This window comes from Zingiber officinale, chromosome 4A, assembly GCF_018446385.1.
Source record: "Zingiber officinale cultivar Zhangliang chromosome 4A, Zo_v1.1, whole genome shotgun sequence".
NCBI lineage: Eukaryota > Viridiplantae > Streptophyta > Magnoliopsida > Zingiberales > Zingiberaceae > Zingiber > Zingiber officinale.
The window spans coordinates 59072892-59098838 of NC_055992.1; the positions used below are offsets into that span (position 1 = coordinate 59072892).

Sequence of the window (25947 nt, forward strand, 5' to 3'; positions counted from 1 at the left end):
ATTTCGCTGTGCTTATGTTATTTTGCGCTCAAGATCCTAACAATTGCAACCTATGTTGGAGCTTAAAATAGAATGAATGTTGTGCTGGCCTAATCCGACATGTTAAAAGATATAGATAAGTAAGCCATGTGTGTGTCGATGAAGCCAAACATGGGCGCCTAAAATAAAATGTCTTCATTCCTTATAGTCCACATCGTTTATACCTCTGCTTGTGGACTTTTTAATATTCTGATTAAAGAGGTATAAAGTGTTGAATCTCCAAAGTGAATTTTTATGCTACTCAATCATAATTCCCATGGCTTTGAAACTAAGATTTGTGAAAGAAATGGCTCACCTGTACTATCCAACTATTTAACATGCCTTGTCAGACCTACCTTTGCATTCCCTGATGACATGGAATGGTGCATTTAATGTGAGGCCAGTATCTAATTTTGTTTCTTTGCTTATCATGGTTTAAAATCTCATCCCATAATGGATGGTACAAGTAAAATTTATTGTTCCTCTCGTTGAGTGACACGACACATACAACGGCACAACCTCGCGAGCTTGGTGGTCTCGCCGAGGCCTCGTGCGAGACTCGAGGTTTTGTGTGAGACCGCAGTGCCCACCTAAGGCTGTTGAGTTTTTTTTCAATTTAAAATTTTTTGTTTATATTTTTTTACTATTATTTTTTTCTTCTTTTTAATGGTTAATTTTATTCTTTCTTTTTTATCCCCATATTTTAAATTTTTTATTCTTTTCATCCTTAAAAAAAAATATTTTTTATTTTATTTTTTTTATTCCATTCCTCCTTAAATATATGAAAAAAATAAATTCAATTTAATTTAAACCTATTCGATCCTAATATTATATCTAGACCTAAATTAACTTTTACTCAATTCTATTTATAAAATATTAGTTTAATCTAATAGTAAATATTTATAGTAATCAAATATTAAAATAATATTTTTTAATTAATATGTATTTTTTTTAAAAAAAATATTGAAACCATATCGGCACGATACAATTTCAAAATTTCAAATTTTATTGTTCCTATCATTAATCGAAACTCTGATATGATTTGAAATTTTAAACCATGTTACTTAGTGTGGTCTTGAAGGGGAGCCTTGGCGCAACGGTAAAGTTGTTGTCATGTGACCAAAAGGTCATAGGTTCGAATCCTGGAAACAACCTCTTGCAAAAAGCAAAGCAGGGTAAGACTGCATACAATGGATCCTTCTTCGGGACTCCGCATGGCGGGAGCTTCGTGCATCGGACTGCCCTTTTTTTTTATTGCTTAGTGTGGTCTTAAGATTTTAAGTTGTGAAATCATTAAAAAATATTAAATTAGAAATTTTCAAGATGCAATTAAAATTACTATCATCTAGCACTCATTACTTCACTTGTTTATTATTCTTTATGTGTAGTTATGTGAAAAATGTTTTTCTTCATGTAGTAATTGATTGAAAATAACATAGACTAGTTATTGTAGGATCGAACTCGACATTACAAAAAATCAACTAAACATAGTGGAAATAATTTAACTAGTGTAGATTCGATCAAGTAAGAAAAAATAATATAAACATGCAAAAATGGTTTATCAATTAGAGCATAAATCGACATGCAAGACAATTAAAATAAAGTGATTTTTATTTCCTAATTTCTCCTTTCCTTATAGTTTTTAGAAAGGTGGAGAAACCTTATAGAAAAAGAATCTAAATATTAAACTCAAATAAAATAGATATGACAACACAAGAAATAATGAAAAGTTATGCTAGGAGTTGTCAATCAGAATCGAAGTGTGAGGTTGCAGCATGTCGCAACACAAAAAACACAAGAATGAAAGAGATGAGTAATTGAGTAATTTTAGAGCTCTGCCTCGAGACCTTTTATATATCCCTCTTTTGTTAATAAGGTGGCATGCTCTCGTCCTCGGTCGCCTAGAGGGTGTTGACGTGGCTGCAACGACTATCCAGTAGATAATGTCGTCCGCGTTCTTCGATTGACAAGAGGCTATCTGATCACCGAGAGAAGGGTCAACCCTGATCTTGACCCGACTCACCCAGATCATTAGATAATGTCTTCTACCGATGCCTTGAAAGTAGCCTTGGTTGCCCGTACTCTGCAGTCTTCCCGACCTGGCTATGGTCGCTTGTATTCTTCAATTTCACTCATCGAGAGTTATCACCAACCGCTTGAACTCCCTTTGGTCACTTGGAACTATCTAACTTTGCTTCCCTATAACAAAGCCGACCCTGCGCTTATCTCGCCGCTCTTTCTTCTTCGTTAACGCATCACGCAAACCCCCTCGCTTTCCCGACGAGCTTGTGGCTCTGCTACTTCACATCGCAGCCTCCAGCCCTAATGCGGCAGAAAGGAAATAGAGAAGTCTTTTGTTGTTGTTCTCCTCTCCTTGCTCCTCCTAGTGCACACCCTAAGTTTGGCTCGACGTCGTCTCCATTGCGCACGTGCGCCAGCCCATTGCTGCCTTCGTCGTGTCGATGGCCCAGGGTTCCATCGCTGTTGTTCTTCATTGTCTCGCCTGCTGTGATATGCCGTTGAAGAAGACGACGTGAAATTGTTTCTTATCCTCACTGTCGTTGCATCTTCCAGGCACTCCACTGTCACCTTCATCCTTCAAATCTGCTAGATCGAGCAGATTCTGAATTAGTGAAGCCTCTTGAACCAGCTGCTGCCGAAACCATCATAACGACCAAAACTTGAACCGCCAGTCTTCAAAATTGCTGAAGTGCCCTCCGTCGCCGCTGTCCATTAGAAATTCAACGCAACCTGCTGTCTTACTCGTAGGAGCAGAGGAGAAGAAAGTCTTCTCCTTCCCTCCTCTGTTCTTCCTTTTCCTCGCTCCTAGTTCGACCTCCTCTGCTAGTGAATCCGAGCTCCATCTCGGGTTTATCTGCTAATCATGCGCTCTCTTTGGCTCTGTTTTGTCAGCTCTTCCTCGATCTCTCTCGCAGGCAGCTGGAAGCATCCACAACGCACGTGACTACACTTGTGTTGTTCCATCGCTGCACTGGGTGTCGACTCTCCTTCCACGAAGCCAAGTAGTGACCACATCAGCCTTATCCACCGTCTCATATTCTTCTTTTATTTGACTTTCTTTGAGATAAAATCTTATGACAGAAAATAAACCTTTTATTGTGATGGAGGTAATGCTTGTGATGTCTTAAGATCATAAATTATAAGCTAAATAGTTCGAACTATTTGGATTGGAGTAAGACTGTTCATCTTTATCTATGAAGTATTGATAAAGATGGTCATTGGATTGATGACCCTCCTCAAGATGATTCTAAGCAGACATGACTTAGAGAGGATGCTCATTTATTCCTTCAGATTTAGAATTATATTGATAGTGAGGAAATTGGTTTAATCAATCACTGTGAATTTGTCAAAGAACTAATAGATTACTTGAAATTTTTATACTCTGGAAAAGGGAATCTCCCCCGTATGTATGAGATTTGCAAAGCATTTTATCGTTCATGGCATTCAAGGAGACATATGAGGAGCTTAATATATATTGCTGCCCTTTAGCCCTAATATGAAGGTACAACAACGCAAATGAGAGTATATGACTATCTTGAACTTTCTCGTTGGCTTTGAATTTGAGTCTGCATAAGTTTTCTCTTGTTATGAGATCTCCTCTTTACAAGATGTATTTAGTCGTGTTCTCCGTACAGAAAGTAGTGCACATGTTCCTATTAGTGGTGCTTTGGTGAGTAGCAATACTAATTATATACTTGGAAGATCAACTAGTCGCAGTGGAAACAAAGGAAGTGGCTTGGGGCGAAAAAAACAAAGGTGATGATGTTGGGTGGTCGGAATAAGTACAATGAGTTCGAAGTCAGGGAGTTTTCTCGTGAGGACATACAATTGGTTCCTCAACGGTAAACTCACTCCTCTTCCTTTCCCCTCTAAGTGGTTTCTTTCGAGTTTCTTCTTTCTGGTTTTCTCTCTAGTCTTCCTCTCCTATTCATCAAGTTCGAAGGGACACAAGATAGCCAAGGTTTTTCTGATTTCAATGATCTCAATGGTGGTCTTCTTTCTGGCGAACTCCCAATTCCGATGACACTTCTGGCCAAGATGGCAGGAAAGGATGGTTTTGGGGTCATTCTCGGAGCAATCAACATTAATTGGCCACATCTTCTAGTTGGTTTGACAATCTACTGTGATTTTTTTCCACCAATGGCAAAGAAGAAGAAAGGAGACAAAAATACCCCCATGAGCCAATCAAAAACGTATGCTGCTGGTGAAGTTAAAGATCTTGTGCTTGCAATGCAATCGTTGGCTGATCAGGTGGTGATGAACGTACATCAAATTGGAAAGGACTTGGTATATTTGAATAAAGGGGATGATGTTGTTGCTGCTGCTGATGTGGATATAGGTGTTGAGGTGGATGACTTGGTGGAATTTGATGGGCCTGAGAAAACTGCTGAAGACCAGGGTGCAGGGGCCGTTGGACAAGGGCTGCCGGAGAGTACTGTAGGTGAAAAAATGCCTCCAGAAGATAACCTTGAGGTTGTGATTCGAGATCAGGGAAAGTCATGGGCTAGACTCTTCAAGGACAATTGTAAGACGACAATGACTACACACTTATAGCAACATACGACCATAGGGAAGAGGTTGGAGTTCAGATATGATGACATCGAAACTGTGGAGGACTCGATTGGTTACTGTTTAATGGGTAGCATCCAAGGCGTGATGGTGTGGAGGCAATTGCTCGTATATGGAAGGTTCCTTACAAATTCTTTATGTATAAGAGTGGTTGGATAGTTTACAGACTTGACACGTCGCAAGATTGGGAGAAAGTCTTACTTGGAGGACTATACTTCGCTTGCAGAATCTCTTTGTTTTTGAAACACATGCCAAGCTATTTTCTTTATAACGAAGATTGTTGGTCACTAAAAGTTTTGAGTTTGATGGGCTCGGAGATTAACAAGGACACGAGAAAAATTGACTTTTGCGTGGATCTTGATAGAAGTCTCAGTAATTGGTACACATGTCACAAGTGTTCCCGTCACCCTACCTACGGGTGTTCAGAGTGACTTAGAAATCATGTATAAGGCTATGTCGATTTTTTGTGAAGTTTGCGGAATGATTGGTTATCGAAAGGAAGCCCCCTATAAGGGGGATATACGGGCTGGCCACACCACTGATTAGCCTAGGGGGTGCAACAGTGGATCCAAATCAAAATCAGTTCGGAAGGCAACGATCTCAATCTGCGAGGGGTCGTAGGAGATTAAGGTATAGAAGGCGAACAAGGAAGGCATGGAGGCAAGCAGGTGGTGTGTAGGAATGAAGGCGAGCAGGATGCTGCAGATATAAATCACTTAGCAATTGCGGAGGCAGCCATCCCGATCCCTGTTGCAGTTGAAACTCTCTCGGACCCTAATGTTAGTCCTCAAAGGACAGAGGAGGCAACTTCTCAACATCCACAGCAATAAGGGGAAGAGGTGTAACCACCAACACAGAATGCGGAAGGGATGACTAACCATCTGGAGGTTTCGAATAGCTCAGGAGCTTTTTCCTCACCCAAGTGACTGTTGGGATATGCCCGATGCGGGCGCAGCGGAAAATAAAACAATAATAATTCCTAAATTATTACATCACACGCACCACACGCATATAAGGATACAACATGCCAAACATGATCGCATAATTAAATTTTTACGGAAAGTAAATTTACGCTAGGTGTACCTTACGGATGACCTGTAACGAGAAGGACATCAACCGTAGCGACGTTATCGAACTTCGCCTCTATTTGTATCCATGCTGAACTCCTCAAAACAACTCCTTGAGTACAAGTCTCTCCTTCGAAAGTTACTAGCCATGAGCGAAGAAGAGTGATCAAGAGGAAGAAGAAGAGAAGCACCCAAGGAAGAGATTTTTTCCTTGTGGTGGTCACAACAACAAGGGGAAAGGCTTCCCCCTGTTGGCGGCGGTAAAGAGAGAGGGGAGAGGGAGAGGAGAAGAGAAATTGGGTTAAGGTTTTCCAAAAATCATACAAGCCAATTAATGATCTCATGTATATAATCTTCTCTCAACCATATCAATATATAACCCTCATTAATGAGTTGGATTAGAAAGCCCAAATCCAACCCATTATCCCTTAACCAAAAATTAGCCCATTAACCCCTTGGTTTGGTTTACAACTAAACTAAGTTGGTTCATGACTAATTCATGATTAAACCAAATATGGTCTAACTCTTCCATCCATATTTGTCTTATGTATGGTCCAACCAAATATTTATCTCTTGATCTAAGAATCCTATTCTTTAACTTATTTTATGTCTTTTAGAGACTTGTTAGTGTGACCTAATAGGTTCCTGGTTTATCTTGGCCGTCCATAATTAATTACTTAATTATAGAACGATCATGAGTGACACCTACTAGTACATCATGATCCCCAATTAGTCGGAAAATTATAGTTGATCTTAGAATTAATTCTAAACCCTTCAACAGTTACAGTGAGTCATGCTTCATTCCTTTTACTCGTTTGATACCCACTTGGTTCAAGAAACGGTCTATGTGTCTTGTCCCTACTACAGTGACTACGTCACACCTAGCCCAAGTAATACTTCCTTGTTCTGTGAGTTCAAATTACTCGTATATGTGTACAAGAGTCTCGCACTCTTAACATATGATATTTTGGCTAAAGATTTTGAGTAATAATCCTAACGAGTGGCCATACGGTATACGTCTCCTCGCAAGGATCGGTGAATCCTCTGTGGGCTATCCAAAAATCTTCAGGCACTTCAACTTATACCCAATCATCCCGGGTCCACACCTCAATGAGATGCTTGCTTAAGATGTCAAAGTATAAGTCTCCATAACCAAGATAACTTGTATACCTTAAGTCGAAGGAAATTACACTCGTGCTGCAATATAAACTTCACAGACATCTATATATATATGTAGAGAACCATATGAAGTCTTACAACGAGTCACTCCAATGAACTAGTTACCATAATCAGCATCCACATTTAACTCTCGACATCCCAATGTCTCCAGCTAGTGAGAAAATAACTGCTTGGCTGAACCAAGGAGTATAACCTGTGCTAGTCTTATAGAATTGCTGATGTCCGAATGCATTAATTCGACGACTAGGGAAATTTCAATATATTCATAATTGCACATATAGAGATAATCACTAGTTGCGATCCAATCACAAATTCTCTCATTCTATGAATTATATTACGGGCATTCAGTAAATGAGTTTAAGACAATCAAACATATAATATACATTCAAATAATGAATGTATACTTATCAAATAAACAGAAAAATCGTAAGGCCTTAGGACATCCCTCAAATTCTAAAACTCCCACTTGGTCTAAAGCTAATCGCCACGGTGTCCTAAACCGTAAGCACAAACTTGACTCTCAAAGTTGCTTTGTGGTAGAGCCATTGTCAAAGGATCCGCTAGATTCCTTTTAGTGGAAATTTTCTCGAGTTGTATTTCTTTTCTACTAACGATCTCCCTGATCAGATGATAACGGCGAAGCACATGTTTTGATCGCTGATAAGACCTCGGGTCCTTTGCTTGCGCAATGACTCCAGTGTTGTCGCAGTAAACAGGTAATGTTTCAACAATGGATAGAACCACTCCAAGTTTAGTAACGAACTTCTTGATCCAAACCGTTTCCTTTGCTACTTCCGAAGTTGTAATGTATTCCGCCTCTCAGGTAGAATCTGCAATAATGTCTTGCTTGGAATTTTTCCAACTAACCGCGCCTCCATTTAATATGAATATGAATCTAGACCGGGACTTGGAGTCATCCTTGTCCGTCTGGAAACTAGCATCTGTATATTTGTGTATGGTCATATCACCATTTCTATAAACTAAAAACATATTCTTAGCTCTTCTTAAGTATTTAAGGATCATCTTGACAGCCACCCAATGATCCAATCCTGGATCAGATTGTATCTGCTCGTAACACTTAGAGCATATGATACATCGGGTCTTGTACATAGCATACATGATAGATCCTATTGCGGACGCATAAGGTTTCTTATCCATGCAAATCCTCTCGTCTTCTGTGCGTGAGCACATAGACTTCGAAAGTTGAATTCCATGGCTATAGGTATGAAATATTTTTTTGGATTCAGACATGTTAACTGTTTTAGTACTCTGTCTATATATATATAGACTGTGAAAGACCAAGCAACCTTTTTATTCTATCTCTATGGATTTTCATCCCGAAGATGTAAGTTGTTTCTCCTATGTTTTTCATGGAGAATGTATTGAACAACCAAACTTTAACTGACTGTAGAACTAGCACATCGTATCAACATATAATATTAGGAATACGACTACACTCCCACTAACCTTTTGATACACATAAGGTTCGTCTGGATTTTATGAGAAATCAAACTATTTGATCGCCTCATCAAAACGGATATTCCAACTCCTGGATGCTTGTTTTAGTCCATAAATGGACCGTTGAAGCTTGTATACTTTATTCTTATTGACAAATGTGAAGCCTTCGGGCAGTGTCATATACACATCCTCGAGCAGATTTCCATTAAGGAAAACTGTTTTCACATCCATCTGTCATATCTTATAATCATGATGAGCTGATATGGCCAGGAGTATCCGAATGGATTTAAGTATGACCACAGGTGAGAAAGTTTCGTTATAGTCAATGCCTTGCCTTTGACGATAACCTTTCGCCACCAACCTTCCCTTGTAATAATATTATAATCTATGTCGGTTTTCTTCTTGAAAATCCATTTCCACTCTATAAGTGTAATGCCTTCAGGTGGGTCCACTAAGTTCTAAACTTACTTTTCGTACATGGAATCCATTTTCGACTTCATGGCTGTAAGCCACGTATCATTTTCTGTCTATTCAAAGCCTCTTTGTAATCCTTAGATTCCTCATCCTCAATAAGTAACACATCATTCGATTCTCTTACAAGAGATCCATATCTCTCAGGAATATTGTGTTTCCTACCTAATCTACAAGGAGGTTGTGTCATATTCTGTTGTGGTTCTTGACTAGACATCTCATTACTGTTTATTAGAGTCTCTTGAACTTCATCAAGTTCAACCATACTCCCATTTGCTTCCTGTAAGAGAAATTCTAGGTAGCATGCCTTGAAACAAACACTTTTTGTTCCAAGGGGTGATAGAGTTGGTAACCCTTAGTTTCCTTAGGGTATCCAATAAATAAACACTTATTAGACTTGGCGTCCAACTTGTCTGATATAGTCCTCTTCACGTAAGCAGGATATCCTCATATCTTTAAATAAGATATGAGGGGTTTCTTACTAGTTCATACCTTATATGAAGTAGTTGAGATTACCTTCGTCGGGACTTTGTTTAGCAAGTAAATAGTTGTCATGAGTGCATAACCCCAAAAGGTCTTGGGAAGATCTGCACGATCCATCATTGATCTAACCATGTCTAACAAGGTTCGATTACACCTTTCCGATACACCATTATATTGTGGTGTATAAGGCGGAGTCCATTGAGATACCATTGCCCCTTAGATAATCTAGAAACTCTTGGCTTAAATATTCACTACCTCGATCGGATCGAAATATTTTAATACTTTTACCAAGTTGTTTCTCTACTTCACTTCTGAATTCTCTAAACTTTTCAAAGGTTTCAGAGTTGTATTTCATTAGATTCATATACCCATAACGAGAGTGATCATCAATAAAAGTAATGAAGTAGCTATAATCTCCTAATGCATGAGTTGTGGTCCACATAAATCGGTATGTACGAGCCCAAGTAACTCATTAACTCGTTCACTCTTTCGAGAAAAAGGTAACTTTGTCATCTTGCTTTTTAAATATGAATCACATGTATCAAATGTATCTAATTCAAATGATTCTAGAACTGCAATATTTTGTAATTCAGATATGCGTTTCTTGCTTATATGGCCAAGGCGACAATGCCACGAGTGAGAGGTTAATTGATTATCTATTCGGGCGTGTTTATTGTTCTTTTCAATATTGAGTACATCAATAGATATATCTAACGCGTAGATACCATTGCATAAAGTTCCAGTGCCATAAAGAACACCATTTAAGATTATATAACAACAATTATTACTAAAAGTTAAATGAAACCTTTTCTATTTAAGCAAGAAATAGAAACAATGTTCTTTATTAATGCAGGAACAAAATAACAATTATCTAGTTCTAAGACAAGTCCACTAGGAAGCTTTAACAAGTATGTTCCGATGGTGACTGCAGCAACCTTTGCTCCATTCCCAACTCGTAGACTTGTTTCTCCCTTGACGAGTCTTCTGCTATTCCTTAGCCCCTGTATGTCATTATATATATGTGAGCCACTCCCAGTATCTAATATCCAAGTGTTTAAGGAAATAACATGACAATCAATAACGAAAATACCTAAAGAGGATAGGGCATCAGATGCCTTATTCTTCTTCATGGACTCAAGATAGATCTTGCAGTTTCTTCGCCAGCGTCCCATCTTGCCACAATGATGGCATGTGCCCTTTTGTGCCGGTCTACTGTCTTGGCGTTTTTGCTCTTCCTTTTAGTCTGATGTTTTGGCTTCCTCTTAGAACCTTTCTTGGAGGAGTCTACTAACATCATAGTTTTCTGTTCACCTTTAACAGAAGGCTTCACAGTCTTGAGCATATTTATCATCTCGGGGATGGCCGATTCCAAATTGTTCATCCGATAGTTCATCACAAATTGTGAATGATTTTTTGGTAAACTATGTAGAATTAAGTCAATACTTAACTCATAATCCATCGTAAAATTGAGTGATGCTAAACGCTTTATATAGCCGTTCATCTTTAATACGTATTGTACTGTAGATGAACCCTCTTGTATCTTTGAGCAAAAAATAAGCTTAAAGACCTCGAACCTTTCAGATCTAGCTTGGTCATCAAATATCTCACGAAAATGATAGACAATATTATAACCATCCAAATGCTCTTGCTGTTTATGTAATTCAGGAGTCATAGCGGCTAGCATGATGCAACTATCAAGTACAAAATCATCCTTATGTTTCTGAAGGGCCAACAGTTGCTCCGTAGTTGCATCGACATCAAGACTGGTGGGAAGAGGCTGATCAAGGACATAAGTTTTTCAGCTTTGAGAACAATTCTCAAATTTTGAAACCAGTCCAAGAAGTTCAGCCCCAGTCAGTTTGTTCGAGTCCAAAATCGAATGTAGATTAACAGAAGTTATAATTAAATGATTAACCTGAAAATACAAAAACGAGAATGTATAAGAGACATGGTCTTATTTATGTAAATAATTTACATAAAAGCCCGCTTATTTATCAAATTTAAATACCTTTATTTTGAATTCGGGAGATGGTAGGTTTTCTCCAAGTGGGTTGATATCCACCATAGATATGAATAACCTTGATTTTGGCCAACAAGTCATTCTTAGCTATAGCGGTAGATAACATATTTACCGATTGCATAGCACTTATATGCAACTATCACATTATGGTAACAACTAATTGATCTTCGCATAAATATCGGGTTGTTAACATATTAACAAGTATACATCAAATGCACATCGCCCAACTTCACCTCTATCCACATTGATTATGGCTTTGACATAACAAATCAAGGTTTCAAGTTTAAAGCCAACCTATTAATCATGAGATTGCATCTTCATGGTTTGAGCATATTTAATTTCAAGTTGAGTTTGACTTTGGCCAACAACTTAAACAAAAACTTAAACTCTGGTTCTTACTACATTAACGGAAGGTGTAGGTTTTAATATTGAGTAATGGATTTAGGTCTCATCTACATCATGCAAAATTCTATCAACATGACATTACACGCATGACATAAATGATGACATGACACGTCACATGTATGACATAAATGATGACATGACACATCACCGCATGACATAACATGACACATACATATAGTAAGATCTAATTACATCACACACATGATAAAAACTAATTATGTCATAATTAATGCATCTACATGACATACAATATGGTATATTCATGGCATAAATTTACATATATTATAATTTTATTTTGAAAATAAAAATATATTACAAATATGATTTTAATAAATCAAGATTTATCTAATCAAATTAGAAAACTAATTTCTAAATTTAATTAATATATCTCATTTAGAATCTTTCTATCAATCAAGAATCTTTAATTATTTTAGAAACAAATTTTTAAATTAATTTTCTAACCATTTAAGAAATAAATAATTAATATTTCTTAATTTATCACATAATAATTCAAATTTTGATTTTTTGTGATTTTTCAAATCTTTTCAAATTTGGTATTTCTTCACAATTTAGGAACCTTTCAAAAAATAAAATATTTTAAGAAATTCGAAAATTCTAAAAAATATTAATTCTATAATTTAATTTAGAATATCTCAAATTTAAATTTTTTATGATTTTTTAAAATCTTTTCAAATTTGGTATTTCCTAATAATTTAGGAAACTTTCCAAAAATAGAATATTTTAATAAATCTGAAAATTCTAAAAAAGATTAATTCTATAATTTAATTTAGAATATTTCAGATCTGGATTTTTTTTTTTTTTAAAATTTCAGAATATTTCCATATTTGATATTACCTAACAAATTAAGAAATTTTCCAAAAATAGAATATTTCTTAAAATTTCAAAAAATTCTAAATATAATAATTTCTAAATTAACAGAATATTTCTAAATTTAATTTTCAGAAATTATATCAGAAACTTTCCAAAATGAAATTTCCTGACAATTTAGGAAACTTTCCAAAAATAGAAAAATCATAATAATTCTAGAAAAATTCTAAAATTAATTATAACACAATTTACGAACCGTAAAATAATTTTATGATCATGTCGAAGCACGATCAGGCTCTGATACCACTGTGGGGATATGCCCAATGCAGTGTGTGCTAAAACACATTTCGTAAACATGTGCAGCGGAAAAGAAAACAATAATAATTCCTAAATTGTTATATCATACGCACCACACATAGACAAGGATACAACATGTCAAACATGATCGCATAATTAAATTTTTCGGAAAGTAAATTTACGTTAGGTGTACCTTACAGATGACATGTAACGAGAAGGACATCAATCGTAGCGACGTTGTTGAATCTCGCCTTTATTCGTATACACGCCGAGCTCCTCAAAATAACTCCTTGAGTACAAGTATCTCCTTTGGAAGTTACTAGCCATGAGCGAAGAAGAGTGATCAAGAGGAAGAGGAAGAGAAGCATATAAGGGAGAGTTTTCTCCCTTGTGGTAGTCACGACAACAAGGGGAATGTTGGCGGCGACAAAGAGAGAGAGGAGAGGGAGTGGAGAAGAGAAATTAGGTTAAAGTTTTCCAAAAGCCTTACAAGTCAATTAATGATCTCATGTGTATAATCTTCTCTCAACCATATCAATATATAGTCCTCATTAATGAGTTGGATTAGAAAGCCCAAATTCAACCCATTATCCCTTAACAAAAAATTAGCCCATTAAACCCTTGGTTTGGTTTACAACAAAACCAAGTTGGTTGACTAATTCATGATTAAATCAAATATGGTCTAACTCTTCCATAAGAGATGTGACCTATCCGCGCTTCCATTGGGACAAATATTTCCATATTTATCTTATGTATGGTCCAACCAAACATTTATCTCTTGATCTAAGAATCTTATTCTTTAACTTGTTTTACGTCTTTTAGAGACTCGTTAGTGTATGTGACCTAATAGGTTTCTGGTTTATTTTTGCCGTCCATAATTAACTACTTAATTATAGAACGATCATGAGTGATACCTATTAGTACATCATGATCCCCAATTAGTCAGAAAATCATAGTTGATCTTAGAATTAATTCTAAACCCTTCAGCAGCTACAGTGAGTCGTGCCTCGTTCCTTTCACTCGTCTTATACCCACTTGGTTCAGGACATGGTCTATGTGTTTTGTCCCCAGTAGGCTGATTACGTCACACCTAGCCAAGTAATATTTTCTCGTTCTGCGGATTCAAATTACTCTTACATGTATACAAGAGTCTCCCACTCTTAACATGTGATGCTTTGGCCAAAGACTTTGAGTAATAATCCTAACGAGTGGCCATAGGGTATACGTCTCCTTCGGGCATTTCAACTTATACTAAATCATCCCGGGTCCACATCTTAGATGCTTGCTGACCAAGATGACTTGTATACCTTAAGTCGAAGAAAACTTGCACTCGTGCTGTAGTAAGAACTTCACAGACATATCTATATATATGTAAAGAACCATATGAAATCTTACAGCGAGTTACTCCAATGAACTAGTTACAATAACTAGCATCTACGTTTAACGCTCGACATCCCAATATCTCCAACCAGTGGAAAAATAGCTACTTGGCCAAACCAAGGAGTATATCCCGTGCTAGTCTTACAGAATTGATGATGTCCGAATGCATCAATTCGTCAACTAGGTAAATTTCAATATATTCATAATTGCACAGGTAGAGATAATCACTAGTTGCGATCCAATCACAAATTCTTTCATGCTATGAATTATATTACGGACATTCAGTAAATGAGTTTAAGACAATCAAATATATAATATGCACTCAAATAGTGAATGTATACTTATCAAATAAATAGAAAAATCGTAAGGCAATTGCCTTAGAATATCCCTCAAATTCTAACAATGACACAGATATCAAGCAATGTGGCATCTCTTGACTTCGGCACCGACTTCTTCTTCATCGGATGCATCTATGACCTTGGGCCTGACTTCCTCCTCCTCGGCTGAATTTGTGAGCAATGGGGTAGTAGGCATGGTAATTACTAGAGCTTCAGCTCCTACGCGATGCGGTAGACAACTATGGGTCCGAGCAGCTCAGGAGGTGCCAAATGAAGGTTGCTGCTTGAAATATTGGGGGATTTCACAAGTCCCTAAAACATTGGGGTGTAACATCTCTTCAAGCACAAAAATATCCAGATGATGGCTTTATTCGAAATGAAACTCATGGAGGAATCTCTTCAACCGATTATACAATGACATTTTTCAGGTATGGGGCATGTTCATAATTTTGATATGTCTAACCGTGGCTGTATATCGCTCTAATGGGATTTACAGGGAGTTGATATGGACATTATTACGACGACCGATCAGTTTATTCATTGTCATGTTTGGTGTCATGTGTCTGGGAGGGCTTTCTTGGTGACTTTCATTTATGGGTTGTATTCTATTGTCACCCGAAGGCCGTTATGGGATGCGATTATGGAGCTTAATGGGACTATCTTTGAGTTGTGGATGATTATGGGGGATTTCAATTCAATATTATTAATTGATGACAAGAAAGGGGTTCTCTAGTAGATTTTCAAATATTTGCTCTAGCTTGGTGGATCTTCGCTCCATTGGATGTCGGGTCACTTGGACTAGTAGTACGATTTCTTCCAAATTGGATAGAGTTTTGGTTAATTCACATTGGTTGATGGCATATTATGACGCTTATGCGGAGTTCATGACACTCGGTTGTCTTTCTGATCACTCTTGTGCCATGGTGCCCACCCTTGCAAAAGACAGAGCCATGAATCGACCTTTCAAATTCCTCAGCTTGTGGACATTGTATGGGGATTTCAATAAGGTGGAGGATTCATAGACTGCTCTAGTTATAGGGAACACTCAGTTTGTGTTCAAGACGAAACTAACCCAGTTTAAAGGTCGGTTAAGAGAGCTGAACAAGAATCATTTTGGGCACATCTCGAAAAAGGTGAAAAGGGCAAAGCCAAATTTGGAGGAGATGCAAAAAGGAATTCTAGAGGGAGGGGTTATTCCTACGGACTATGGGCAGATACGGAGGTAAATTACTCTTCTTGCGGAGGCGGAGAAGCAATTCTATCAACAACGGACAAAGAATGTTTACCTAAGAAGTTCGGATAAATGTACAAAATTTTTCCATGATGTGGTGAAGCATAACATCAAAAGGAATGATATCATCACTCTCACCAAAAGAAATAGGGATCAAACAAGTTTGGGAGAGGTGGCCGATGAATTTGTGGATTTCTTTCACTCCTTGCTTGGACATTCAGCAGAGGGCAGTTTGTGTGGTAGTGCGGTACTCCTTGAAAAAAAAGCTAACAAATGGCCAAGCAGTGGATCTATATAGGCCGGTGGGAGTGGAAGAAATTCGGACAACCCTTCTTGACATTGGGAATGACAAGGCGCCGGGTCCGGATGGGTTTGGGGCGAAGTTCTTCAAACTTCTTGGGATATAATTGGATCAGATTTTATTGCAGCAATACAAGAGTTCTTTCACTCTTGAGAGTTGCTAAAACAATGGAACCACTTTGTGATCTCTCTAGTATGAAAGGTGGATCATGCATCAGGAGTTGCGGACTATCGCTCGATCTCGTATTGTAATGTTTTTTACAATGTAATAGCCAAGGTATTAACTGCCAGTTAACAATGGTTTGGGATACTTGTTGGGCCCGGCACAAGCGACATTCGTGCAAGGACGTTCTATTGAAGATAACATCAACATAAGCCAAGAACTACTAAGGAAGTATGTCCGCAAAAGAATTTCACCAAGGTGTATGATTAAGGTGGATTTGAAGAAGACCTTTGACATGGTTGATTGGGATTTTCTTAGTTCGGCTCTCGTTGGTTTTGGTTTTCCCCAATAGTACCGAGGATAGATTAAAGAATGCGTCATGACGATCTCTTATTCTATATCGTTAAATGGTGGCCTTTATAGATTAAGTTAATAGCCAAGGTATGAACTGACCTTTACAAATATTTGACAATGGAAGGCCAATGCCTCGGACTCTCCCCTTATTAAACGGCTCGTGGGCATACGTGATAAAATCTTGTAGGGCTTTCATGGACAAGGGTTGGCCAACATAGATTTGATTGGCTAGTTTGCGGTGGAGAAAAATGGGACTGCAAACGCCTATGAGTTCTTTAAGACAAGAGGACCGGTGGTGACTTGGATACATGTGGTTTGGAGACCGGAGATCTTGCCAAAGTACCGATTTATTGTATGGATATTAGCACATGGGAAACTACATACGACTGACCGAATGACATATGTTTCGGACAAGTCTGGTGTGCTTTGCGGTGAGGAGACGAACGAGCACTTGTTATTTGAGTGCCCCATCACTTGTGCTCTATAGGACAAGGTGATGTGGTCGACACCTTGGCGTCTCAAGTATGATATATGTTTTGTGGGAAGCCCGCAACCGGTGTTGTTTTGATGGGATTGCTCCTGATGTTGAGAGGATGTTTTGGAAGATTCAGATACATGTTTATCGCTTTGTGGACATACATTGAGAGTGAGTAAACGTGGATGAATTCTATTCGTATGCTGCTATGGTGTGACCGATTATAGGATGATTAAGGAGTATACCTCATATGTAGAGGTTATTAACTCCTATTTTATGATTGTATCCATTTTTGCTGATTGAGGTTACAACCTCTTGAAACTTTTTATACATTTATCTATTTCAAAATATAAAGGAAGTGACTCAAAGGACTTTGAAACTCGAATGCCAAATTTGGGTGGTTTTGTGTGCAACTACTATCATAAGCCAGGACATACAAAATTTGAGTGTAGAAAGTTTAGTATAAAATTCAGCAAAGACACTTGGCCATATGACATATACTAATGATGCATTTAATAAATTGATCTTTTATCTCTATAGATGGATTTGCTAAGTTTTTAAAATATCAGAAATTACTCAAGTCTTCATTTCCCTCTGTCACTGCTATTGCTGATTCAGGTATACAAAATGCATTATGTCTTCTTTTCTCATCCTCCAAATGAATCATTGATTCTGGTTCCACAAATCATATGACAGGTAATCCTAGTCTCTTTTCTACTTTTTAGTCCAAAGCTAACACTCCTATCGTTACTTTAGCTAATGAGTCTCTATCTTATGTTCTTGATTCTGACACTATCAACCCTACCCCTTTACTTTCTCTATCTTCTATCTTACATTTACCAAATTTATCCTTTAATTTGCTCTCTCTCAGTCAACGAAATCTTGGATGAAACTATCATCGTTTTGCAGATGATATTATTTTGGTAGATGAAACACGTGAACGAGTAAATGCTAAACTAGAATCTTAGAGGGAAACACTAGAAGGGAAAAGTTTTAAGTTTAGTAGATTAAAGACAGAATATATAGAATTTAAGATTAGCAATATTAGAAGTAATGAAACAATTGTTAAGATAGGAGAGGACGAGTTGCCCGGAATCGAGAGATTTAAATATTTAAGATCATTTTTAAAAAACGATGGAGGGATTGAGAGAGATGTCTTACATAGAATACAAGTAGAATGGATGAAATGGAGGGGAGCGTCGAGTGTTTTATATGACCGTAAAGTACCTCTTAAACTTAAAGGTAAGTTCTATAAAATCGCAGTTAGCCCTGCTATGTTATATGAAGTTGAATGTTGGGCTATGACTCGAGCACATGAGCAGAAGATGAGAGTTGTAGAGATAAGGATGTTAAGGTGGATGTGTGGACATACGAGGATGGACAAAATAAGAAATGAGAGCATTAGAGAGAAAGTCAGAGTTGAAACTATTGAAGAAAAACTCCGAGAGACACGTTTAAAATGGTACGGACATGTACTTAGACGACCAATAAATGCTCCAGTTAGGCGATGTGAAACTATGATAAACATGTATATCAAACGAGGAAGAGGAAGACAAAAAAAACTTGGTTAGCAATAATAAAATAAGATAAAATTTATTTAAATATAGATGATGATATAATAGGAGATAGAACTCAATGGCGTAAAAGCATTCATACAGCCGACCCCACCTAGTGGGAAAAAGTTTGGTTGTTGTTGTTGTTGTCAGTCAACGAACTCGTAATCTTAACTATTGCATCTCAATTTTTCGAAATCATTGCTTATTTCAGGATCTTTCAACGAAGAAAATTATTGGTAAAGGACATGAGTCAGGAGGCCTCTATATTCTTGACACACCACTCTCAAATTCTTTTGCTTGCTCAAGTATCGCTTCTCCTTTCAAGGTTCATTGTAGGTTGGGACATCCATCTCTCCCTTTCAAAAAGCTTTGCCCACAATATGGCAAGTTGTTTTCATTAGATTGTGCATCATATCAGTTTGCAAAACAACACCATTTTAGTTCGAGTCCTAGAGTAAATAAACATGCTACTATTCCTTTTGAATTAGTTCATTATGATATTTGGGGCCCTTGTTTTATTTTGTCTAAACCTGGTTTTAGACATTTTGTTACTTTTGTGGATGATTATTCTCTTGTAACTTGGTTATATTTAATGAAAAATCGTTCTGAGTTATTTTTTCTATTTTGTGCCTTTGTGCTAAGATTAAAACTCAGTTAAATGTGTGCGTCCATCTATACTTTGCAAAGTGATAATGCCAAGGAATATACATTCGGTTTATTCCAAACCTCTTGTATTGATACTGTATCCTAAAATGGTGTGGCTAAACGTAAAAACAAATATCTTCTTGAAACTGCATGGGTTCTTTTATTTCAAATGAATGCTCCCAAACCTGTTTGGGCTGATGTAGTTTTTATATTTTCTTATTAACCACATGCCATCCATAGTTCCTCACGGTAAGATCCCTTATAAAATTCTTTTTCCTAATAAGTTGTCATTTCGTAGCACTTGTTCTGTTCGATTCATCCTCATGTCACTAAATTAGATCCCAAGTCTTTGAAGTGTATTTTCCTTGGTTATTCTTGTCTTTAGAAAGATTATAGGTGTTATTATCCTAGTAAAAAAAAAAAGGCAGCTCGGTGCACGAAGCTCCTGCCATGCGGGGTCCCGGGGAAGGATCCATTGTACGCAGCCTTACCCTGCTTTTTACAGAAGGCTGTTTCCAGGATTCGAACCCGTGACCTTTTGGTCATATGGCAACAACTTTACCGTTGCGCCAAGGCTTCTAGTATTAACAAATATTTTGTCTCAATCGATGTTACCTTTATAGAAGACATGCCCTATTTCCCATCCTCACCTATTCCGACTTGTTAAAAGGAGGATGATGATTTGTTAGTGTTTTCTATCACATCCTCTACACTCGTCCCGGAACTGACTTTTGTCAAACCACCTATTATTCAATTCTATTCTAGGCGTCAACCTCTTGATTCATGTCCTGCAACTACTAGTTCATTGTTAGATCTAGTCTCGAGTTATGATCTTTCTATTACGTTATGCAAAGGTTTGTTTCTTATAACGGCTTATCGTCTTCCTCTTGTTCTTTTATTCCTTCACTTGACTCTATCTTTATTCCTAAAACTATTCATGAGGCCATATCTCATCCTGGTTGGAAAGATAGAATGATAGAGGAGATGAATGCTTTAGATGACAATGACACTTGGGACTTGGTCAATCTATCTTTAGGGAAATAGGCTATTGGATGCAAATAAGTATTCGTAGTTAAAGTCAATCCGGATGGGTTAGTTGCCAGATTAAAATTCCGTCTTGTTGCTAAAGGCTATGCTCATACCTATGATATAGATTATTTTGACACTTTTTCTCCTGTTACAAAGTTAACATCCGTTCGATTGTTTATTTCAATGACCACTACTCATCATTGGCCTTTACATCAACTTGATATCAAGAATGCTTTTCTTCATGGTGATCTTCAAGAGGAGGTGTATATGGAGCAACCTCTTGATTTTGTTTCTTAGGGGCAGTCCGAGTGAGTTTGTCGTCTTCGAAAATCTTTGTATGGTTTGAAACAAAGTCTTCGTGCTTGGTTTGGAAAATTTAGTTAGGTTGTTGAAAAATTCGATATGATGAAAAGCACGTTTGACCATTCCGTGTTGTACAAGTAGTTAAAAATCGATGTCATTTTATTAGTTATGTGGATGATATTGTTATCATTGGTAGTGATATTATAAGAATCTCATTTCTCAAATCTTTCATTCATACTCAGTTTCACTCAAAAGACTTATGGGTGCTAAAGTATTTCTTGGGTGATGAAATTATGAGGAGTAAAAAAGGTATATTTTTATCTTAGAGAAAATATCTCCTCAATCTATTAACTGAGATAGAAAAATTGGAGACAAAGCCTTATAGTGTTCTAATGACTCAAACATGCACCTCATAGGAGATAGAGAACTATTTGAGCATCTTGAGAGATATCGAAGATTGGTTGAGAAGTTGAATTATCCTACCATGACTCATCCAGGGTATCATATATGCAAATCATGGGCACACTCATATTGAATATTTTTCAAATGCAGATTGGGCATGTTCCAAAATAGATAGAAGATCTACTTTAGGTTATTGTGTCTTTATCATAGAAAATTTAGTCTCATGGAAGAGTAAGAAGTAAAATATTGTGTCACGATCTAGTACAGAGTTAGAATATATGACTATGACAGTCTGTGTGTGAGATAATGTGGATATATCAACTCTTGACCGAAGTAGGATTTAAAATTTCAGTACCAGCAAAACTGTGGTGTGATAACCAAGCTACTCTTCATATTGCATCGAATCCTGTGTTTTATTAGCGAACTAAGCACATTGAAATTGATTGTAAAAGCTTGATTTCTATAAGATATGTGAAGACTGAAGAACAACTCGGGGATATTTTCACAAAAGCTTTAAATGAGGTTCGGGTTGATTATCTTTGTAACAAGATGAGTATAATTAATATTTATATTCCAACTTGAGAGAGAAAATATATGTATTAGTTAATATATTTGTCAAATTAGGTTAATTATCAATTACACTAATTATAGTTTCCTAAGATAGATTTCTAATTTGTATATAAATATGTCTCACTCTTTAATGAAGGTGATTAATTCTTGTTATTTGAGATAACATATCTCAATAAACCTAATTTTAACCTTAGTCATACATAAAAAATTTGGATTCAATGTTGTGCTCCAAGCACCAACCGTGTGAAATTTCTATTGTAGGTTTTCTCTCAAAATTTGAAGATGAAGCGCCTTTTGGGGGACGAAATAAAGGTCTGATTTGTTTCACTGAAAGGGTTTACTAAAAATTATCATATTCATTTGATTATATGTTATATATTCTTTTATCATAGACATGCAAGCAATGTACTAACTAAAATTCTATTTAATTTTCCCCTTTGTTAATTTTTGTAGTGGGGAAAATGTTAGTGTTACTCCTAGGTTTCCCACCCTACCTTGACTTATCTCATGTTAGTGGTATCTTAGATTTAGATTGCTATGATTGTTATATTTACAAGTACATCTTTGTTTATTTACACTTAATTCCTTAAGGCTCTCCCTCATGCTAGTTCAAGAATATTCTGAAATCCTAGCTTGTTACTAATGTATTCAATCACTTAAACTTGGAAGAGCAAGTCTATCAATTGTTCATTGGAATCAAAGTAACATCTTGAGGGTTAGAGGAAGGAGATGAAGAAAAAAAAAAAGAATAATATACAACTATATACCTAAGCTTGTGGACTTTGCATTTCATTTAGAATGGTACAATTGTGACATTATATTATGAACATAAGCTAAAAAATAGTAAATATTATTTCAATTCGTCTTGACGCATAGTAACATGTTAAGGGGTATTGAATGTTGACATGACACGATATTCATCAACATGATTTAACATAGGAACATATGGCAAATTGATTGTGCTAAGTAGTATTGAGATTTGGTAATTTATTAGAATGATATGTTTCGACCATGCTGCTTGATACAGTATGAAATTTGAAACCATGGTTTCGTTCTCTTGAGAAATACTATATTGGAAACAATGTGCACGGCAAGTGGTTTCCTGATCTTTTGTTGTATGTCTATAGTGGTTGAGTTGTTTCACTTATTTTGTAATAGAAGATGATGGAAAAGACTTAGGAATAGGCATGAGAGACACCTAACTTTGCCTCTGATGTGGTGGGTGGGATAGTGGTAGAAAGAATGAACTCAAAGGTTATTACATTTGTCAAAATGAATGATTGATTGAATCGTAGTAGACTCACAACCTTGTGTTGCTAGGGAAGAGAATAAAGAAATTGAATTAAAACATATCACGAAGAACAGAAGCAGCCATTCAACTAATAAGATAACTCGATGGAGAGTGACACCTTCACAAATTACAAGCAATCTTTATTCAACCAAATGCCTATTTTTCTTCTCAACAACACTATTTTGTTGACGTGTAGAAGATCATGATGACTAATGGAGAATGACTTGACTAGAGAGGAAAAATGGAAAATACTGGAGAGTGCTCTTTAACATTGTCATTTCTCAATCCACGAATAGCAGGTCCAAATTATGTGAAGAGAATAAAAAACTTCAGACTTTCAAACTGGTCTTTCACTATAAAGAAACAAGTCATGCATGTGGAATAATCCATATAGGTAAAAGTACCTAAATTAATATTTGAATGGACACAACTAGAATTCCAATAAAAGGTTTGAAATCTTTGTTCCAAGTGGGATTTCTATCCTTGCCCAGAACGAGGCATGCTGACTGTGCTGAGCGATGGTGCCAATGATTTTGCTGAGTACAACCCTAAGAGGAGGAGGAGAATTAGCTAGAGGAAGGGAAGAGATAAGGGGTATGGTAAATGAGGCAGAGGAGGTGAACAAGGAGTTGCATACCTTGCCAACCATTACCACATTAGGTCTGTTTCAGGAAGGCTTGCAAAGCCTTGCAAAAGCTGTGCCATTGTCAGGATTTCCTCACCAAAGCCTTACTGCATCAGTATTATCTTCTGGAGCCTCAACGAAGCCTTGCTCCATTGGTACTGTCTTTGGAAGCCTTGCCAAAACCTTACTGAAGTTTTGACCCACATTGACACTATCTTGGGAACCCTCATGTGTCATCAATAGGTAGTATCACCGTGGTGTCATGTCATAGTTGTCCACATGTTGTTCCCCCGATGAAATGTTTCACTAGTGTTGATCTGCAAGGAGAGATTCTTCAGCCTTTTCTCCAAACATTATAAGCTGAGGGAAAATTTAAAAAAGCACATTATTGACTCTGGAAATGGGGGCTAAAAGTATCCACCTACTTGGCAGGATTACATTTAAAACTGTTAAGATTTTTGTATCTTGGGCAGGGAAGAATCATCGACCATGACAGATGAATGTGTAACCAAAATCAACTGATACAATCATTTGAGACATATACTTGGTCAATCACCTTTTTAGTTCATGAATTTTGGATGGGAGTAGAGTTAACAGTAGAGGTTACTGAGCAATTTTTTAGCTTAGTGAGTTTGTTTCTAATTAGTAGATTGAAATAAAACTTAGCCATATAGAGGATGAAAGACAATGAATGGTAAGTATAAGAGGCCCACCAATGCCTCTTGCTGGTAGGGTGATCCATCTGCCAAGGTAATATTGGTAGGATGAGACTTTGCTATTAGGTCAAAGAAAAAAATGATACTACCAGAATATGCTTGGAACCCCCTAATATGGTATGCTGGCGTTTGTATTATCAAGAAACAAGGACGTCATCGATCCTAAAGGTGCATTTTGTGAAGTCAGGACATGAATTGAACATTAACACTCAACTAAGGGGCTGCTACCAAGAAGAGAATCCTGTTAAATTTCTTAAAGCTTGTCTTTGTTGTGGTAGAGATTCATTTACGTAAAGGGCAGAGGTCACCATATAGAATGATTTCAATGAAGCAACAACAAATATTGAGCGCCGTAAGAATCCTCTATGACACATGCAAAAGCTTTCTGTGAATGGAGAGGAGTGTGACAGCTCAGAATTGCTAAGTTCTTTTTTCTCTTTCTTATTTTTTTGGGTGGTGGTTTTGGTCAAGGGCACAGTAGTTGCCTAGGGTAATATTGCATGGTTTGAAATCACACGACACTGTCGAAATGTATTGTTTCAATAAATTAACGAAACTCGATACCATTTGACATGGATAATACTCATGTCGTTGTGTCACTCTTCTCAATAAGTGTTATGTTATGGCAACACTTGACTCCAAACTTAACTATGTAACTTATTATTCTTTTTCATCTCCTTTCTCCTTCTACCTTCAATTGGCCACTAGCACCGAATATTGAAACACAACACAATACAAAAATAGTACATTATAGTCAAAGAATAAAACTCTAGTAGGGCTCAATCTTTTTGAATACCTTTTGTAAATTAATAACAAAGCATAGTCCTCCCTGCTCCTTGGTTTCAAACCAGGGATCCAAATGAACAGCATGTTCATCAGAAAACCAATCATAATATCTCATACTTAGTCTCCTCTATCAGTTCGTTAATAAACTCCATCTTTTGCTATGTCTAAAAGAGACCTTCCAATTGATAGGCAGTTCTTTGATACTACCACATTTGTCCATATTTGTCTTTGCAGAGCCGTAGGCATGCATCATTACCTCTTAGAAGATCACAAGCTAGTTTTCAACTGTTTCAACTATTATAGTTTGGCTTGCCACGCCAATTGTTGGTCCATTTTTATACTTGAAAGCTTAGCACTCAGTGGAAAGGACTGGTTGATGTTATGCATAAAACTTTTAATACTCGCACCCTTATGATGACTGATACCCCATCCGGACATCTGTGAAGAGCAAATTTGCAGCTATGAAGAAATCCAAAAAAAACGAAAGAAGTGAAATAGACTCAACTTCTGACCTTAAAAGAAATGCCAGAGGATTTTTTTTCGGAATAAATAAAATAACTCAACTTCAAAATCATGCATTTCGAGTAGGTTCAACTAGAAGTCAAATAAAAATTCTGTCTGAACATAATGGTGGTAATAAATGTCCAAAGGATCAAAATGTGCAGCCAACTAATTAAAGGGTCATAAACCATCTAACAATCAACTACATCATCGACTCAAAAAAGAAAACCCAACATCCTAATGCGGAGAGTGCCATAAATTGAAAGACAAGGCCATCGAGTGTGCACTGTTTGGTATGAGCTGACTCATCCATCAAGACCCTTCGTCTCCTCGTTACTTGCACCATATGGACCTAGTCAGTCTAAAGATTCAACAAGTTTAACATTTTATACAAGAGATAAATTTACATACACATGTTTTTTAATATATCTTTAAGAAAATACCCTGAATGTTTAAAACAAAAATT

The 25947-nt window shown here is 36.9% G+C and overlaps 1 protein-coding gene and 1 long non-coding RNA gene across 3 annotated transcripts in view; one reads left to right on the top strand and one right to left on the bottom strand.

Moving 5' to 3' along the window:
• The window catches only part of LOC121969946, a 68975-nt gene that overhangs the window by 7933 nt on the left and 35095 nt on the right, over positions 1-25947 (top strand). For both annotated transcript variants that reach the window (XR_006108740.1, XM_042520280.1), the window contains exon 8: positions 21824-21874. Coding sequence is in view for 1 of the 2 variants with exons in the window: in XM_042520280.1 (XP_042376214.1) it covers positions 21824-21874 (51 nt within the window). In the remaining variant the exon portion in view is untranslated. The remainder of the gene's footprint in view (positions 1-21823; positions 21875-25947) is intronic.
• LOC121969947 lies at positions 23129-25414 on the bottom strand. The gene is made up of 3 exons (XR_006108741.1): positions 24991-25414; positions 23491-23795; positions 23129-23401 (listed from the first exon to the last, which is right to left on the bottom strand). It is a non-coding gene; the product is annotated as an uncharacterized LOC121969947 (long non-coding RNA).